The sequence below is a fragment of the Vigna unguiculata genome, chromosome 5 (assembly GCF_037176805.1).
Source record: "Vigna unguiculata cultivar grain cowpea cultivar isolate G323 ecotype 2 chromosome 5, ASM3717680v1, whole genome shotgun sequence".
NCBI classification, from domain to species: Eukaryota; Viridiplantae; Streptophyta; class Magnoliopsida; order Fabales; family Fabaceae; genus Vigna; species Vigna unguiculata.
In genome coordinates, this window is record NC_140796.1 from 45,370,310 (window position 1) to 45,390,550 (window position 20,241).

The 20,241-nt window shown below is 30.6% G+C and overlaps 2 protein-coding genes across 5 annotated transcripts; one reads left to right on the forward strand and one right to left on the reverse strand.

The window, feature by feature from the left end:
- Positions 1-1,415: 1,415 nt before the first annotated feature.
- Positions 1,416-4,895, reverse strand: LOC114183388 (uncharacterized). 3 transcript variants are annotated; one of them, XM_028070400.2, is made up of 7 exons: positions 4,350-4,890; positions 3,364-3,441; positions 2,993-3,027; positions 2,829-2,884; positions 1,932-2,027; positions 1,739-1,821; positions 1,416-1,650 (listed from the first exon to the last, which is right to left on the reverse strand). In XM_028070400.2, the coding sequence occupies exons 1-6, from the start codon at positions 4,764-4,766 to the stop codon at positions 1,766-1,768; spliced, it is 738 nt and encodes a 245-aa protein (XP_027926201.1). In that variant the 5' UTR covers positions 4,767-4,890; the 3' UTR covers positions 1,416-1,650; positions 1,739-1,765. The 3 variants fall into 3 exon arrangements, with proteins under 3 accessions (XP_027926201.1, XP_027926200.1, XP_085529137.1); XM_028070399.2 differs by having other exon boundaries at positions 1,743-1,821; positions 4,350-4,889; XM_085673011.1 differs by lacking the exons at positions 1,416-1,650; positions 1,739-1,821 and having other exon boundaries at positions 1,932-2,004; positions 4,350-4,895.
- A 7,816-nt stretch (positions 4,896-12,711) lies between these two features.
- On the forward strand, positions 12,712-18,191 carry LOC114185455 (ADP-ribosylation factor GTPase-activating protein AGD5-like). 2 transcript variants are annotated; one of them, XM_028073183.2, is made up of 11 exons: positions 12,712-12,961; positions 13,852-13,910; positions 14,094-14,184; positions 15,227-15,281; positions 15,393-15,483; positions 15,595-15,820; positions 16,098-16,323; positions 16,461-16,642; positions 16,891-17,094; positions 17,173-17,237; positions 17,761-18,191. In XM_028073183.2, exons 1-11 carry the CDS (start codon positions 12,911-12,913, stop codon positions 17,933-17,935), a joined length of 1,425 nt encoding a protein of 474 aa, XP_027928984.2. In that variant the 5' UTR covers positions 12,712-12,910; the 3' UTR covers positions 17,936-18,191. The 2 variants fall into 2 exon arrangements, with proteins under 2 accessions (XP_027928984.2, XP_027928983.2); XM_028073182.2 differs by having other exon boundaries at positions 16,891-17,237.
- The last annotated feature ends 2,050 nt before the right edge of the window (positions 18,192-20,241 follow it).

Consider the following 20,241-nt stretch of genomic DNA (forward strand, 5'->3'; position numbering starts at 1 on the left):
TCAAATCATAGTGTTTTATTTTTCAACATAAAGTAAATTTAATTTAATTTATTTTAACATAAGTGGTATGAAGATATTTAATCTTATATCTCTCTTACATGATTCAGATTCTTAAGTATTAATTTATAACAAATTTGTAGTTTAATTGATTTTCCATCTGGATATATTAAATACGTACTGATTACTTACAAGCTATATTATTTATTATTTTAATTATATTTTTAATATTATTTGTTTTGTACCGATGCATCATACTCAAATTTACAAAATGTTCCAAAAGAGAATTCGGTTCTTAGGTAGTAAAATTTCTTTTTTCAAGATGATTTGTATATTAAATCATCTGGTAAATACATCGGTGCTTAATTTAAATTTATAGAAACATGTTTTGAACAATTCAACTTATATATTATATATTATAATTCTATTATATAATTAATTGATCTGGTAAATAGATTTATACTTAATTTAATCTTATAAAAATAATTTAGGACAACCAAACATATATATCGTTTTTACTGCATTTAATAGTCCCAACTCGTTTAGAAGTTGAGACCTAAAAAGAGTTAAATATTCCTTCCTTTTCTACTTTTCAAGAAATTTTTTAAAAACAAAACCATCACAGAGTACACTTTCCAAAACAAATAAATATTTTGAACATTTAATTATATATATGAAATAAAAGAATAATTTAACTAAAATTAGTTTTAAATGAGTCATCCACCATTTTAGTAAATAAATTTATTTATATTAAACTCAATTTCACATTAGAAGATGGAATTTGTACAAAGATAATTTATTTTTAATTAGAGATACACTTTTTGTGTAAGTGTATTTTCCATTACCTTGGGTTCAACTCTCCGAGCCTAACTTTAAAAAATAAAATTATATTTATGTGAAATTTCGAAAACCTGAAATCAATGAATAATTTAAAATTAGCAAATGATATACATCAAAGTCGTACAATAAAATACTAAAATAAAAATAGTTCAAAAGCAAAAAGATGGAAAATATTCATGAAAATAAGTTTTTTCCAAAATTCCTTAATTGTAGGTGTTGAAAAAGATTCAAGAAAAAGATTAAACCGTAATGCATTTCATCCCCAAGGGGAAATAACTTAAACCGAAAAAAGAAAATAATATGATCTAATAGGTTTTTTCAGAAAGAATAACAAAAATTTACTACAAAAAATCTTTAAATAATAACTAAGAATAAAAAATATCTAATAACTAATGATTAATTTATAAACAAAATATTATTTATAACTAAAATAGTTTTAAATCCGTCAATATAATGAATTTGTCTCTAACTTGTCTCTAACTTGTCACTATCATAAATATTGTACTTTTCTTTATTTCCTTGTCTTGTAAAGGGTTTAAAACAAAGAGAAGAAAGTTGTCACGTGCAATGCCCAAACATTGAAATGAAGCATCTTTATTTCCCCTAAGCATTTTATGTAAATAATGCAACAACAATGAAAGAAAAAATGACGCAGCATTCTGGTACACCAAATAATACAAGTGTGACCTGAGAAACATCACTGTCAAAACTTATATTACAATTGCAATGTTACTCTGCTCAACACACTCTTCACTACAATGTCACTATTGTGTCTGTTCTTTAACCAATTAAGATTTGTGTTCACGTAGTCACCTGAAAATGCAATGCCAGTTTCAGAAAGCTATCTAAATAGTGCCTTAACTGTGTTCAACTCAAAATTTGCAAATTACTTCACACACACCTACCAACATGTTGTAGCTGTGAAGACTCAGTCTACATCTTTAATTTCAGCTTCAACATCAATGGCTCTACCAGAATCTTTTTCTGCCAAGACACAAACAACGCCACACGGCATCACCAACAAAGATTAAAGACAATAAAGTGAGGGCAGATAAGGGTAAAAGGAAACAAGCCTTGCTGCCATGATTGATTACCATTTTTAGAACGGGTGAAATTATTGAATGCTTGTCCAAACGTTGTAGATTGGTTTGAAAACTTCACTGATTCCTTCACAAACTCATTTTCAACAACTGATATCACAATAAACTTCAACCGTTGTGATTTTCATGAAGACAGTGAATGATGTAAAGCATTTTAAGTTACTAATTTCAGAACATCACTGCCTTTCATGCAACTAAATCCATCAGAAAAGTAAAGGATAAATGGATAAAAAAACAACAAATCGTTTCATAGTTAGAAACATTAACATTGGCAAACCATTCATCTTATTTTAGGGTGGCATGTCTACTGCAACCTGTAGATTTTCTTAACTCCATATGGACTAAAATACACAAGTAAATGGAAAATTTAGACAAGAAGCAACAATCAGAACTGATACATCAATCAGCTAAGAGAGTATTTACAGACCAAGGTATACAAGAAGATACATAAATAATAAACCAAGGGATAGATAAAGTAATATTTTGTAGAACATCTAAAGTATATGGCATATTCTAGCACCTATGCATGAAAGAAAACGAAGTAAATTGATCAATTAAATGAGACACGATGTAAATTTAAGCCAATAAGAACCATGTAATGCTGACAAAACAAATGGTATAACAATAAAACTCAACCTTTCAAGTCTTAACCGTAGTTTAAAAAGAAACTAAAAACGATACCAGTTATGGCATGTAACAGTAGGAAGTTCCAAAAATGTTTTCAGTGTAAAAAGGAAACAACCTTCCTAGAATGGTCATTTACATTCTTTACTAAAAATCTGTAATAAAACTAGCTCCGTTAATTAATAATCAAAGCTTTAGTTTTGTTAATACTGACACTGACAACACACTGAGAATAATTCATGGACAAGCAAAGTAATCCATTCTTACCAGAAAAAGGTTGACCGCAAAAAGGGCACAGCTGCAAATCATCATTCAGAGAAGATCTGAAACAAATTATTACACATTATAAAGTAGAGGTTGTTATTTGGATTAATTCTAAATAAATCATCAATAAATAACTAGCTTAAAAAGATGACTCAAACAAATCTTACTTGAAAACCTGAAAATCATTTCCACAATTTGGACACTGCATATGTACAACAAACACAAACCCAGTCAGTACAGTTGCAAGTCACCTTAGCATTAACTACTTTTCAATATACTATGCGTTCACAGTGAGTGGATAGAATAAAATCAAGAAATTGATATCAAAACAAAATAATAAAAAGGCTAGTTTGATATAAAATAACTTCAGCGTTTAATTTTCCACCTTAAAACCTTTTAAAACAAAAGCTTCATGCATAAACATGGAAGTGTGCAAAAGCAATACAATAAAGCGACTATAAGCAATATATCTCATAGTTTATAAACTACAAGTTAAAAGAGCAAGAAGTTTCAGAGTTAAATTTGGAAGAATCCTCACGGTGCCTTGCATTATATCTCGTCCTGCCCACCAGAGAAAAGCACCAACACCTACTATTGGTATTAACACTGCAATGAGCTGCAAATGAAACAGAAGAGGAGAAGAAAAATTAAATCAATCAGTTCATTGATTTACAGTGCTAATTTCTCAGAACTACATTTATTGGAAGATACTGAGCCTTAAGGGCCTCCAAGGGATTAAAGGGCATATCTTTGAAAAATATTTTACATTGAACAAAAGGAATTTACATCACACTATGTTTTATGAAATACTGACAATGATGGTGTTTTTCTATGCAGGGGAAATTTAAGAAATTATGTAAAAAGCAAACCTATTTCTAATTTAATTGCCTATCCAAAAACAAATTGCCACACTGATGTCTATCTTTTTATTGGATGTGTTAGACCAGAAAAGGATTTATAACAAACACAATTAAAAGATGGGAAGAATAGTGTAACCGGTAGGCACCAGGAAAACGGAAATTCTATGGGGAGTGTAAAAGATTCCATCAGGAAAACTTATTTGATAGACTCTGCCATAATAGATTACAATTAATCAAGTACTCTCATATTTGATTCCTCGGTTATTCATTCTACAAGAACATTTCCAGATATAGGATGATAAAAGCAACAAGATGAGTCTTGGCACAACCTCAAGGTTTCTAAAAGAAACAAGTAAAAGTATGCACTCAGCTAAACGTACTAAACCACTCAGCTCAAGAACAAGAACAAGGTACAATTCTTTTTACTTAATAGCTTAACTTTCCAAACAGTTAAACACCATGATTCGATTAACTCTTTTTACTTAATAAGGTAACTTTCCATGATTCGATTAACTCTTTTAATAGGGTAACTTTCCAAAGAGTGCAAACATCAAGATTCGATTATCCTCCATCATGAGACAATTTTGAACAATAATATGCAGTTCCATATTTCAAGACAGTAATAGAACAAAAGATACCACGGAAAAAAAATATTGAACAATACCCAAATGGAGACAATAGCATCCAAAATCCAACCAAGTTGTCCGGTCACAGAAAGATAAGTAAGTCCAACAGCTAAAGCAATATTTCCCAAAAGCCGAGCAGTGGCACCATCATCTCTTCCACCACCACCACCGTTGAAGCCAAACCCCTGATTATTCTTCACCACCACCATTCTCTTTTCCCTCTTGCAACCGTTTTCTTTCGACAAAACCCCATTTTGAAACACTGCGCCTCCCAAGAAGCACGAGCTCTCCCTGCCCTCTCTCAGTTTCAAGCTATTCCCACAAAAAGAACCAAACTTTGCTTCCATCCGAGAGAAAGGGAAAGTGGGTCTCTTGTATATGCCATCATGGAAGAACTTGGGCTTCAAGAGCGAACATTTGATAGAGAATTGCACAAGTGTGGTCATGGGAAACATAAGGGGAAGGAAATGTAATGGGATGGACTTAGGAAAGTTGTAGACATGATGAAATTAGAGGCTTGTAGATGATATTTTTATTGAGTTTCATGACTTGGATTTTCCAAGTTGAGTAGTAAGAGCCTTGGATTTTCCTTCACAAGTTCTCTCTTTCAAACTCCAAAGAAGCGTTGCCACGTTCGCTTCAAGGGACCCCTACAACCACATTATCTTCTTTGGTTACTAGAGAGTTAGAAACCCCCACGAAATCAAAACAAGTTTTCTTGCTTCATTTTGATAGCTTCTATTCGTTTGTTCATTTTCCAAATTTTTTCTACCATCTTAGGTTAGGTTAAGTTCAGTGTTTTCTTAAACGTTGTTTTACAATTAACTAGTATGAGAAACATTGTCTGCACGGTTCGTTCTTTTTGTTTTTGTGTATTATTGTTATTGTTTTGTGTTGTACAGTTATATATGTATTATTTAAATAAAGATTTGGGTAAATTAATTAATAGAAATATTAATGATAACAGGATTAAAGAATTAATATTTAAATATTACATAAATAGAATTGATTTGTCATACATAATATATTTTTGTGTGATATTTTTGTGTTATTTAACTTTTATATTTTAATGAAAAATTAAGTTTAACTATTGTTATTATTGGTTTAGTTATGTGGAGTTATACATATATTATGTAGATATAGATTTGGATTAATTAACAACAATCACTTTATTCTAAAAAAATTATATTTTCTACGAGTAATAACAAATTGTTAGGAATGAATGAATTAATGATTGTTCATTGATTTGATACATTTACTTATATAATTCATACTCATATGATTCATTACTCTATTACTCTCTTTATGTAAATATTTGTATTGACTATGTTGATTTGTTTCCTTTATGGAATACATGTTGTATCTATATATAAGACTCTTTCTATCAATAATAAGATATAGATGAGTTACTTCCTATTCTCTCATTTTCTACCAATTGAAGACTAGTGGAAGCTTTTTTCTCTATAACGACAATACTCTGCGTGTCTCAATCCAGACTCTTTCTAATTCTTTCTCACTTTATAATTTTACCTTATATTCTTTCTCATGTGATAAGAATTGTTTAACTTTATCAATCTTTATCTCCGTCTTATTATTTTTATTTTTATTATGATGGTGATTATTATTATTATTATTATTAATATTAATATTTTATGTGCTAGTTCTAAACACACGAAATGTTGCAAAATTTGGATTTGTGATCCTTGATATTACAAGGAAGAATTCCTTATATTGGATTTTAAATATTGAAATATATTTAGATGTAATGGATATTGGGATACCATTAAATAAAGAAATAAAACATTTAAGCAACATGACAAAAATATTGTGAAAAGAGATTTCACAAATATTGTGAATTTATTTCATCCCTATGTATGGCTGGCTGGACAAAGCAATAAAGCTTTTGATGAAAAATCATGAGATCCGCCTAATCTGCTCCATTCTCAGAAGTGAATGCAGCAATAAATATTATGAATTTATTTCATGCCTTTGTATGGCTGAACAAAGCAATGAGCTTTTGATAGAAAATCAAGAAACTTGTCCAAATTGGTTCTGCTCCATTCCCATAAGTGAATGCAGCAATAAATATTATGAATTTATTTCATTCCTTTGTATGGCTGAACAAAACAATGAGCTTTTGATAAAAAATCATCAAACCTGTCCAAATTGGTTCTGCTCCATTCCCAGAAGTGAATGTAGCAACATTTGATTTATATTTTCATGATCGTGATCGTGATATTGATTATGGACATGGTTATAAAGAAAATTTCAAAGACACATTTTGTCACCAGAAGTGGCATAATAATGTGAAAAAGGGAAAAGAAAAATGTGAAAATGTTGACAAAAAGATGAAAGTATATATTATCATTACGATAAAGGCCATTTGAGTTGTACTTATTGTACATCAAAACATCTTACAAATAATGAGAAAAACATAGAAACACACTTTGCTTATGAAGATGGTGATTCTGATTATGGCCATATGGATGTTATTCATCTTGATATTATTATTTTCTTTGCTAAAGCAAATGGAAGCATTGATCACCTCATTGATTATGAGAGTGTTAAAAAAATAAATCTCATATTGATATTTACGTTTATATGAAAAATGAATGTTTGCACTAGTACCAAAAGATATGTGTCTTATTGATAATGCAACAACTTATACAATTCTCAAGAGTAATAAATTTTTCTCTTCTTTGATAATGCGAGACATCAATGTTAGTATTATTTATAGTACTACAAATATATTTGAAGACTCTAGAAGAGCTATTATACTTCTACCAAGAAGTTGAATAGAAACTTATTAAGTTTCAATGATATTTGTCTAAATGGATATTATATTGAGACAAACAATGAAAAAGATATGAAATATCTTTATATCTCTATGATTGAGTTGAAAAAGAAAGTGTATTGGAGAAATTATGAACATTTTCTCATAGTTTGTACTACAAGTTTATTAGTACTATTGAAATGCATGTCATGGTAAACCAGAAGTTTACAAATCAAAATGATTACCTTGTTTGACATGATCAGTTATTATGATGTGAAAAAAAAAGGTTGAAAAACTCATGTGGACACGTTTGAAGCGTGGTAGACCTATTGGTTCCAAATATAAAAACTCTTGAATGAGAAAGGGAGCTAAAATGCAAAATGACCTAATCGAAAAGGTTGAAATCCCAAAAGATTCATTTGACATAATTAATGGTTTGGCTCCATAAGAACCTCATGTACCTAAAATTGTTGAAAATGATGAGATCTCAATAAATTATGTCATGAATCATGTAATATGGAACCAAAATAAAGTTAACATTGACGAAACTTTTACTTATAACATAGCGATGAATGCTATGAATGACATTGAGGATCAATAAGCAATGATCATTGAAGATTGTCAGCAAAGAAAAGATTGGCCAAAATGAAAATATGCAAAGAAGCATAATTATATTTGTTTGCTAAACGAAAGGTTTTTGGACATATAATTCGCACACCTGAAGTTATGAAACCCGTTGGGTATATATGGATTTTTGCGCAAAAATCAAATTAAAATGATGAAATTGTTAGATACAAAGCACAATTGGTTGCTCAAGGTTGTTCACAAAACCTTGTATTGATTAGTGAAAAAACATATTCATTAGTATTGGATGCAACAACATTGCAATATTCGATTATCCTAGTTGCACAACATGGTTTGCATTTACATCTAATGGATGATGTTACAACCTATTCGTACGTTTCTTTTGAGAATCATATTTATATAAAAATTCCTAAAGGATTTTATTTGCCCAACAAGACAAATTTTAAAGAGGGTTATTCAATAAAATTGAACATGCTCTTTTATTGATTAAAGAAATCAGGACGTGTGTGGCATAACCGTCTTATTGAGTACTTATTAAAAGAAGGATATAAAAATGATCCTATTTGTTCTTGTATTTATATGAAAAGGTCCAAATAATGAATTTGCCATAATGATTGTTTATGTAGATGACATAAACATCGTTGGAACTCATAATGAGCTTACAAAGGCAATTGATTACTCAAAGAAATAATTTGAGATGAATGATCTTTGAAGGGCAAAGTCTTATTTGAAATTAGAAATTGAGTATTTAAATAAGGATATTTTTATACGTCAAGAAGCTTATATAATTAAGGTGCTTAAAATGTTCTAAATGGACAAGTCATGTCCATTATGCACTCCAATAGTTGTGAGGTCGTTAGATATTGATAAGACTCTTCTTAGACCTCAAGAAAATGATGAAGATCTTCTTGGTCTAGAAGCACCATATCTTAGTGTCATAGAAACACTAATGTATCTTGCTAATTATACTCGATCTAATATTGCATTTGCTATAAATTTGTTAAGCAAGATATAGTTCTTCAACTACAAGAAGAAAATAGTTTGGAGTAAAACATATACTTCGTTACTTTAAGGGTACTACGAATATGAACTTATTCCATCCAAATGATTCAGATTCAGACCAATGGGTTATGGATATGCATGTTATTTTACATATTCTTACAATGTCACAATGGTTGATCACAAACAAGATGTTTGTTCACATGTGGTAGCACAATGGTGTCATGAACGTATATGAAACAAACCATAGTAGCGACATTGTCTAATCATACAAAATTACGAGGAAAGTTGTGAATATATTTGGTTAAGGTTTATAATTCAACTTGTGACTATCCCCGACAAATATGAAATTAACAACCATATATGAAGATAATAGTGTATTGTTCAATTAAAAGGATGATATAGATATCCAAAAATTCATTCATATGAAAATATGGCAGGTCTATTTATGAAGTTTTTGCCAAGAAGAACTTTTGAGCAAATGATTCACAAGTGCGGACTTCGTCACCTTAATGATGTAAGTTTACATGAGGGGGAGAAATAGAATATGTGATGAACAATATTGTATTACAGAATACAAAATGTTGTACTCTTTTTCCTTCACTAGGTTTTTTTTATCCTAAATGGTTTTTCCTATTAAGGTTTTAACGAGGCACATTCTTTTATCAATGGACACTCAAGGGGGAGTGTTATGAATTAATGAATTAATGATTGTCCATTGATTTGATACATTTACTCATATAATTGATACTCATAATATGATTCATTACTCTTTATGTAAATATTTGTATTGACTATGTTGATTTGTTTCCTTTATGGAATACATGTTGTATCTATATATAGGACTTTTCCTATCAATAATAAGATATAGATGAGTTACTCCCTATTCTCTCATTCTCTATTATTGTTTCTTCTCTTCTCTGTTATCTATTATTTTCTCTGTTATCCGCTTTATTTCATAACACAAATGATATATTTTGGTTATTAACTAATTATTATCATAATGGTTAACTAATAATTTTGGTCATTAAGTATTAATATAATTCATATTTTACGGTATTAAATACTTTTATGAAATAAACCTAATTTATTTTGAGATGATTACATTTGAGAATAAACGTAGAGAATTTTGGTAGCAAGGAATAGTTATTACATACGTATTTCGTTAATATCTTCACACTTTGATTTTGTAGTGTGCCTTCTAGATTTGGTGTATATGATTTTGGTTGCTTTAATTTTCTGTGTTTTTTTTTTTTTGAAATGTGATTTTTTTTTTGAGACAATTTTCTTCTTACAATTATAATTTGGGTTACAAAAATAATTTTCCTTCTAAACCTCAATTTTTCTTTTTATTCGACGTTAATAGTTGAACATTCTTTTTATCCTAGGAGTTTCTAGTTTTTTATGAAAGTTTCTTTTTGGAATTGGGTAAGTCATTGTTGATGGGGATGAACTATTTCTCATATTTCAGGAGAAACATTATGAGCATTGAGTTTCAGGAAAGTCTTTTGGCTTAGAGAAAGTTTTGTGTTGTCAATGAGATATTAAGGTTTTATGATCTAGATGATGTTGGATATGTTCATACTCTCTATTATGGTCATAGATACTTTAGGTTAAGAGTATTTGACTTAGATTGGAATGAAATCCAGTATCATGTGATAGGACAGTCGAGCTCTGTTTTAGCCTATAATCCTCTATGTTCACCAAGATTTTTTCAATCCTTCAAGGTCAAGTTCTTAGCATCAAGGGTATAATATTTTATTCCTTATTTATAATTATTGGTCTTGTATATGTATATCTATAGTTACTAATGTTGGTTTGCTTTTCATGTTTCTAAACAATGATATATACTTTTTCCAATGAGTTTCAAATATTGTGTGAACATGAATTTAAACTTGATGAGAAGGTTGAATTGTATGATCCTTTATAAAAAAAAAGTTTGATGTATTTTTGGACACAAATGTAGATGGCAATATTGTTTTGTTTGGTTTGACAAAGTTCATGAAATATTATCGGTTGAACAACAATAGTTACCTACATTTAAATTATATAGGAGCAACTTATGCCTCAAAAGGGGTCAATCCTCATTCCACATTAATAAAAAATTCGGACAATAGTATTAAAAATTGAAATGTGTTGAGATAAATAAATCATAATTAAGAGAAAGACCGTAAAGAAATAAGTGTGTGTACGTTTTAGTTTTATATTGATAGAAATAAAATATTTGAACAATACAAAAGAAATAATACATTGTGTACCTCAACCCACTCTATATAAATTTTTTGTAAATAGAATTCCTTAAAATCAGATGATATACAAAACATTCCTTTTTTAATTAAGAACTCATCAAACTTTATATTAAAAACATTTCCCATTGAGTCTATGAAATAGTTCATCCCAATAGATAATTTGTTTTCCCATTCAACCAACAACCATCTTCAAAATCAACAAACCCTTGCAGCCAGTAGCGGATCTTCAGTCAATATGTTAGGGGTGCCTAAATTTTGGTTGAATTACTCTTTTAGTTTATTTTTTCGTCTAAAAATATCAAGTTAGTTGTCTAAAAATATTAATTTGGCCGTCTAATGTTTTTTAATCTCAAATTGGTTTTGATTTTTTAAAAATTGATGCAATTTGATATTTTTCGTTAAATTTTTTAAAGTGGAAAAAAAATTTATACTAAGATTATGTTAATTACACCAACAAAAACACTGGTCCAGTAAACAACAATAATATATTTAAAGACATATTCCCTTACCAACATTGTTCCTGAAAAGACATATTCCCTTACCAACATTCATTTCTATTTAATATTTATGTAAGAACAATAATAAACTTGTTTAATAATGATGAACAATAATTAATTTAGAGAATAATAAAAACTATTTAAAAATTCCATTAAATATCCCAAAAAATATTACCATTACATAGATTAATTACTCAAATCATAATTAATATTTAGTAATTTTTTAAACACAAAATTAACAGAAAAAAAGAAAAACAAAACATCCAAAAATAAATAAATATAATATTTTTAATTCACTTAATATTTCTTTTATGTATTAAATAAGATATTTGAATTATTTACAACTATTATACACATATTAGACATCAACTTAATCATTGATTAACACATAAAAAAGTTTAAGATTGATTATATTTATTATTTTCTAAAAATTATTAAAGATTAAAATATATCAAAAATAAAGAAAAATTCTAATTTTATGTTAAAATTTAAAAATTAAAAACATATTTAATCTTATATAAATATATTTATTTATTGTTGTACGTTTAAATTTTAGTTTTTTTTAATTGAAATAAAAATAATATTATTTTATTCTTTTTAAATATATTATTTATTTACATTACAGAAATCACCTGCATCCGTTTAGGTGCAGATATTGGTTGAACCATGAAAATGTCGAAAGCCTTGTACATATCTAAAAATAACTTCCACATATATAAGAAAAGAACACAACGTTTAACACAATTCGTTTTCCATGAATGGAAAAGCCACTATTCTTTCCCTTTCATAAAAGCAAATACTTTTATACTTAATTCATGACATAAATGTCATAATGAAAATATAATAAACAATGAAAATATAATAAACAAACAGATAAGCGTAGGGGACAAAGCTATAGAAGCGTGTGGGCCGAAAAACAAATGCGAGAAAATTTAGGGAAAACAATATAATAATTTATAATTTATAACAAAATAATATACAAGGGAATCTTTCAATTTAATACAAACAAATTAGATCAATTCTATTATGTGATTAGAAAAAATGGTTAAATTTAACAAAGTAAAAATGTAGTTGAGGAGTTGCACGTGGAATCCACTGTCATGAAGTATTTTTAATTTTAAAATACAAAACTATTTTATTTTAAAATAATATAATTAATATTAATTAACTTTAATTATTGAATAAAACAATATCATAGAAAATGCTATAACAAAAGTGTTTTCCACCATTATGAAAATAATAATTAAAAAAAAAATAGTCAAGGAGGGCGTCTCCGTGGCGACATTTTCTTCTTCGTTTGTTTTTGGTCGCATATTAATAACCGGAGAGACGAGGCTTTCAGTTTAGTGAGAGAGTGAAAGATAGAGAGGGGAAAGAGTGTGAAAAGACCAAATTGACCTTGGATCTTCGTCTTTCCTCTCTCGCTTCTCGCTTAGCTTCTTCCGCTAACTTTCTCGCTCCGATTCGTTTTCCTTGTTCTTCTAGAACCTTCCACCATGAACGGTAAGGCTAACGTCACCAAAGAGCTCAACGCTAAGCACAAGAAGGTTTCTTTCTCCTTATTTCTTTATTTCAGTTTCGATTTTCCAATCCGCATTCGCTAGTTGCCTCGATTCTTTAATCGTATCTTCTTGTTAGATTTGAATCCGTCACTGTCCAGTAGATGCATGTCGCGAAATTTTGAACGTCAGAATTTCCGATTCTTTTTTAATGCGAATGTGTATGGTATAGCTCGGAAAATTAGGCCCTAGTAGGTTTGTTTTGATATGTTTGTCATGATTTCAGTTACTGATGGCTGACAGGTTTTTCGATCTTTCATTTTTCGATATTTTTGGGGGTTAATCAATGGGATGTTGTGGTTTGGTAGTTTGGATCCTTTTTTCTGATGCTCGCTTAGCTCCCAACATATAGTTTAGGGGTTTATTGGCGCTACTTACACGTTCAGTGAAGAGTGTGAAGCTATCGGAAGCTTAGTTTATGTGTTTCTTCAAAATCTCTGTGCGTATTGTAACAAATAGTCCATCCTTTTTTAGGTATTTTTAATTTTTTTAGTAATTGTAGGGTTATAATTTTAAGGGGGGATTTAATCCTTGGCAACTGCAGCGGTGAATTCGAGTCATGTTATATATTGATCATGGAAAAGGAAAAGAAAACTGCAGAAGAAAATTAGTTTGCGTAGCAAATGTTGAAAGAAATTGGTAGTTGTTTTTTCCATGTAAAGATAGAACAAGTTCAATTGATTAGGGAGGAGTTTTCCTTGCAGTCACCATTGTGATGTATACTTATTGGTAATCAGTGAGATCGTTAATGTTTTCTCAACATTGAACTTTCAATTGGGTTTTCATCTTTATTGAATGTGTTGGTATGTTAGAGTTGCCTCATTTTCTGTTTTCCTTTTCTCCTTACACAGTTTTTTTTCCTTACTCTAAATATGCAGATACTGGAAGGACTTCTTAAATTACCAGACAATAGAGAATGTGCTGACTGCAAAGCTAAGTATGTACTGGTGGATCTGAATGATCCGGTCTGAATTTTATGTCAGTAGTAAATTAAGCACAGGGATACTAATTGGTTCATGAAGAAAAGGCTATCTCTTTTCTATGCATTTTCTGGATATATTATTTTTATTATTGCGGTTAGCAATGTTTTCTCAACTTTCTATGCTAATTTAATTTGCAGAGGTCCAAGATGGGCTAGTGTAAATCTTGGCATCTTTATATGTATGCAGTGTTCGGGAATACATCGAAGTTTGGGTGTGCATATATCAAAGGTGATGTAATTTTCCTTTGTATGGATTATCCGTACTCTGAATATTAGTGATTATGATTTGTTACTTGTACTGCTGAGACTTGAAGGGTTTTAGTTAGATCTAAAAAAGCTCATGAGAGGGAGAATGTATATTATGGTTGCTTGTAGAAAATGTCTTCCAATTCCATAATATAGAGGGTATGTTCTGTGCTTGACAATGTGTTTTGACAAGTTAATGTTTTTATTTTTCAAGAGAAACACACACACACACACACACACTCACACTCACATACTCTCTCTCTTTTTATTTAATGATTCCCTCTCATAATTTTGTAGTTCTTAGTACGCTTCAACTGATAATAGAGTGTGTTACTTTGTTAGGAGTGTGTTCGCCAGAGTATTGTTTAGCACTACTCTTCTGAGAAATACTGAATTTAGTGTATACTTATTAAACATCCTTTCTAGTAATGACTAACAAAAGATTTCTAAATAAGTGTCATTGGTGATCCTTTCCTTAAATGCAAATTGAGATATTTTTAAAATTTTTTGTGCGTGGTGAAGACTTTTGATGTTGTTATTGTTATATGATTCACAATTTACTGTTATTATTATTATTTTTATTAATATTACTATTATCATTTTACTTTGGTTGACGCAGTGTTTAACTGTTTATTGTGGATTAGTATTTATTCTTAATAATGATAGTGCTAGGCTGATAAATAACTTATTTGATTGACAAAGTTTTCAATTTGATCTGTTACTTTTCCATTTAAAATATAGTAATAGTACTGAATGAAAGTGTTTAACTGTTTATTGTGGATTGGTATTTATTCTTAATAATGATAATGGTAGGCTGATAAATAACTTATTTGATTGACAAAGTTTTCAATTTGATCTGTTACTTTTCCATTTAAAATATAGTAAAATAATACTGAATGAATTTGATGTGGGAATAACTGAAAATGGCTTCTAAGGCATTGTTGGAATTTTGTAGTATCTAAATACTTTCTTTATTTAATCATTAATGTCAAACTTATATATTTATTTAATGACTTCCCTTTCAGGTTCGTTCTGCAACCCTTGACACTTGGCTTCCGGAGCAAGTTGCATTCATTCAATGTAAGATAGTCTAAGTGGTCTTGAGTTTGTGGTTATTTTGAATTTTGCTGATACGCGTTGATTATGTATCAACTCCGTCAATTTGAATTTTCTTGTTTTGGTCCTGCAAAGCAATGGGAAACGAGAAAGCAAATAACTACTGGGAAGCAGAATTACCACCAAATTATGATAGAGTTGGAATTGAGAATTTCATTCGTGCAAAGTATGTCTGATGTTAAACTCCTTGAACCTTGCTAAATTTTCATCTTTGTACTGTTTAAGGTGTATGCATGTTGTTTTATGACCTGTTTACAATCGCTGCATGTATTTAAAGGTATGACGAGAAGAGATGGATTCCAAGGGATGGGAATCCAAAACCACCTTCTGGATTGCGGGAAGAAAGAAGTCCTTCACATTGGCAGAGGCCTGTGGAGAGAAGTGGTCACACTGTTGTTTCTGAAAAAAAATTTGAGGAAAAGAAGAAATTCCAACAGTCAAATGCAATTCCTGCTACACGAAACAGTGTTCCTGCTCCTGCTCCTCCCAAAGCACCGGAGCAAGTAATCTTTTTTGCTCCCTATTGATTTTGTTATTCTGTTAATTTCCCCCCTGCTGTTTAACTTTTTATGTTGCACTTAAAGTGATATTGCAGTTTTAATGTATGTTCTTCTGTCATTAGTTTCATGTGTTATTACTTCTGCAATTAGTTGCACTTCATATTTGATTTGTAGTAATATGATTATTGTGCTGTTTGAGTGATGGTTAATTTTTTGTCCTCTTTAAATAAAATAAAACTATTATTGTTTATACTGGTATGAAATAATATATTGTGAACAGGTAACTCCTATTACCAAACCTCAGCCTGTTGAGAAAGTGGAACCATTAGCACCACAGCCACAAGCTGAATCTTCAAAGCAAGCTATGGATGCAGTTCAAAATACCCCTCCAAAAGTTGACTATGCTACAGACCTTTTCAACATGTTGTCTATGGATGTCCCCAAAGAAAATGGCTCTGAGTCGGCCAGTACAACTACTGATGATAATCTCTGGGCAGGTTTTCAGTGTATGTTTGTGTCCTTGTTAAAAAATGTGCTGAAATTCAAAAGATAGTGTTGCTGGATCGTTTTTGAAGATGCTTAAGTTGCTTCAATTATGTTGGATAGAACTTAGGTTATAATTCCTTTGCCATAACTGTTTCAGCTGCTGCAGAGGTGTCAACAGCTGAGAAGACTAGTCCGCCAAAAGCAGCTGATAATAGTACTCTGCCGTCTGCAACTGGTATTGAGGATCTTTTCAAAGATTCACCTTCTATGATGCCAAGCTTAACTCCAGAAAAGCCACAGAAAGATGTTAAAAATGATATAATGAGCCTCTTTGAGAAGGTACTTTCCAATTCTTCTGTAGGTTTGTGTGAGATTTTGGAGTTACTTCTTTTATCTGATTTGCATAGTCTTGTTTATTGAATATAAACTTCTTCTACCCTTATTTGATTTGTTCTCAACATGCTCTATGTGCAAGATATATCCTCGTCAGCATTAAAACAATATTTTTTTTAGTTGCACCCTATCTTAGATGCTTGTTTTCTGGTATTTGAAATACTTTTACCTGACCAGTCATTTTGGTATTGCAGGGCAATATGGTGTCTCCATTTTCTATGCATCAGCAACAGATTGCCATGCTTGCACAGCAACAGTCTCTTCTGATGGCTGCTGCAGCTAAATCTTCTGGTGGGGATCTCAAGTATCCTGCTGGCATACAAGAACCTAGACCAAATGTTCCTGTGCAAAGTTGGCCAGCTACTGGCTACTCGATTTCTGGAGTATTGCCCATGCAGGTAATGACTGAAGTAAGCCAAATGTTAATAATCAGTTATTGGTTTTGCCCAGCAACTAACTTGTTTCTTTTCTATCAGGGGCCGATTACGAACATGACCCCAGCACATTTTGCTGGGAGCCCTGTACAATATCAACCATCCAGGTATTGGTGTGATCATCACCAAATTAATCTCTCTGGATTACTTGTAATATTTTATTTGATTATTACCTTATGTTGGTCCATATAATTCTGATTAACCTCGGTGGATAATTGGTTCCAATCAACTTTAGTCCCATAAGCCAAAACGATTTAGAGTGTACACTGTTGTACTAAAAGACTACTTTTGGGGGTTCTGTTTCCATTCCAACTACTCTAATTTTTCAAAGCTAATGGTTCCGCCCTCCTCATTCACGAAATGAAAATTCTAGATGAACTATATCTACAGAACATGAAACTTACCTGGATTATGTCATCTTTTACTGAAGATCTCGTGTCAAACCGCGCACCAATCTACTAACTGCATATTGTGCCGTTTGTGTATTTTATTATTTTTAGTGATCTCTATTAATTTTATGCATCATCCAGTGCTCTTGTTCACCAAAGTAAACCTACAAACCTGTTTTTTACTGTTCCTACTATTTCCCCAACTTATACCAAGTTTATAATGCTTTTTTTTTTTTTGCAGTTTCTATGGTATGGGGCAAGTTCCACCTCCAGTTAACGGTGTGATGACGACAATGGGAGCGACAATGGGAGCGAGTAAACCCCAGTCAGGAGCTCCAGTGTCATCTAGCAGTACACAGTCAGCGAAGGATTATGATTTTTCGTCCTTAACACAGGGGATGTTTGCGAAACACTGATAGGTTTGTTGGGCAATTCCGGCTATGTCATATACCATAGAAGAAGATTAGTAAATTTACAGGAACTGCGCTTTCTTTTCTCATTTTCCCCTTGACCTGTCCTTGGGTTGTAATCCATTTGTAGAGCTAGTTCAGGTTTTCCCCGTTTGTTTATTTCAGCTGATTGCTTCATTTGTATCCTAGTTCTATTCACTATTTATTCACAATAAAAAAAAAAGTTAGTGATATTAATTATATATATTCATTTCTCTGCTTCTATGTCCTTTGTTACTCCACTCAATGCTAAACATAGTTTTGATGCTTGTTCCACTTTCATACCATGTACTGTAATTTCATTCTTCAACAGTGTGGCGGAGTTAACATTCCATTGGAAATTATGATGAATGATGGAATGCTCACTGACTTTTTTATAAAAACTAATTTAAAAATTCTATTTATTATGTTTATTGATGGGTAAACTTATTGTGTAAGAGTTAAATTGACAATTAATAAATTTAAAAGTTGTTTGTGTATAAGTATTTTATGACAAAGTAACGTGTCAATTAAATTAAAGTTATATAAGATAATAGAAGATAAATGATACAAATAGTTGTAAGAATAAAATGACAAAAAAAAACTTGTACATGGTACATTTTATGCCATGAAACGATAGAAAAATGGTTTTCAGAAAAGATGCTAGAGGGCGTTGCTGCGAAAAACAAAGACATATCCACATAGTTTGGTCTAACACTTTAAGAACAATTTTTGATACATTGTCCTCCACAATCTGTAGAATGCCAAGAAAATAAAGTGATTTGCAATGTGGTCTATAACCATATATCACTGTATCTAGGTTCTTCTATTACACAACTAGACCTAGAATTTCTAGAATCATCGTCACTTCACACATGCTTCTTTAAGTTGGTCATAGTTTAAACCTACAAAATTATTTATAAAGTAAAGTTTATATCTTATTTATATACTGTATCTGGTTATATTATATCACTATCCAACACGTCTTTTTTATTGTTTATATTATGGAAACACAATAGTCACTTACACATCTTCACGGATAAAGATAGAACATAACGTTACTCACTTGCCTTTACACGCCAGTCGCATGTAAGGGTACACTAGTTTTTGTGTTTGACAAGAGTTGCTTTTAACGCCACCAAGTGCAATTATTAAAATATTCACTCCTCTCTTTTCATAAAAATCGCAACCTTTGTTCATCGCCCACTGTATTTTATATCATATCATATCTGATTTTAGATTCTGAAACATCCCATTGCATAAAACCACAACATCAAGTGTTTCTTATTCTATCTTTCGAACTTCTTTAACACCTAGTTCCGAATAAAAATCAAATAATCGGGATTTTGTTCTAAGAGTCATTGCAAAGCACCACGACATTATATGTGCATTTCTTCTAATTCATATTTCTTTTCTAATTCATATAAATGTAGCTCACTTAGTCGTGTTTATTCTATGATAGAGATATAATTAAAATTTTCTTCAGAGTTTTTATTTATATGTTATATTAATCTTTTTAAACTTTTTACTGTTTTTGTTTTGAGATTTTTATTCCACTTCTCTAATAGCTTAAATAGGTCATTATTATATTTAATGTCTCTTCCTTGTAATTTTAAAGTGTATTCTTTTAATAAAGATTTTTCTTTTTTTCTTTTCTTCTTCAATACACTCACATGGTATCAGTTTAATCTTGTTCTGGTGTTCACCATTTTTTGTTTCTTTATGGTCACATCTCAATTGGATCATCTCATCAATTCGGCAAATCCTCTTTTTTCTGCATTCAGGAGAAAGTCCTAATCTCATTTTTGTTTCACAACCCCTTGATGACAACAATTATCATTAGCGGAAACAAGATGTGTTTGTTGCTCTTGAAACCAAGAACAAAGAAAAGTTTGTCTCGTTCTAACCACTACAAATAATTGGTTTAACCACGGTAAATCATTAGTTTATCCACCAGTTAGACGTTGATAATGATTTTCTCCATGGGAATTTACAAGAAGATATTTACATGAAACTTCCATCACATCTTACCATTCCTCATCCTAAATATGTTTGCAAGCTTCACAAATTGATTTATGGTCTTAAACAAGCAAGCATAAATTGGAATCATAGACTCATTGCACAACTTCTTCTTTTGTGATACTCCCAAAGTTCTACTTGTTTACGTTGATGATGTGTTTCTCACTAGTAATAACATCTCTGAAATCCAGCTTATCAAAACTCACATTAACAACAAATTTCATATAAAAGAACTTGGTCCATTGCGTTATTTCCTGGGTCTTGAAGTTCTTCGC

What these genes read in the sequence shown, in the direction of transcription:
- LOC114183388 (XM_028070400.2), bottom strand. Translation starts at nt 4,766, where the DNA reads ATGTTTCCCATGACCACACTTGTGCAATTCTCTATCAAATGTTCGCTC. An exon ending in GAGATATAATGCAAGGCACC is followed by an intron (nt 3,028 to 3,363) that starts GTGAGGATTCTT and finishes GTACATATGCAG; the next exon opens with TGTCCAAATTGTGGAAATGA. An exon ending in AATGATTTTCAGGTTTTCAA is followed by an intron (nt 2,885 to 2,992) that starts GTAAGATTTGTT and finishes AATTTGTTTCAG; the next exon opens with ATCTTCTCTGAATGATGATT.
- LOC114185455 (XM_028073182.2), top strand. Translation starts at nt 12,911, where the DNA reads ATGAACGGTAAGGCTAACGTCACCAAAGAGCTCAACGCTAAGCACAAG. An exon ending in TGTGCTGACTGCAAAGCTAA is followed by an intron (nt 13,911 to 14,093) that starts GTATGTACTGGT and finishes TTTAATTTGCAG; the next exon opens with AGGTCCAAGATGGGCTAGTG. An exon ending in TAATGAGCCTCTTTGAGAAG is followed by an intron (nt 16,643 to 16,890) that starts GTACTTTCCAAT and finishes TTGGTATTGCAG; the next exon opens with GGCAATATGGTGTCTCCATT.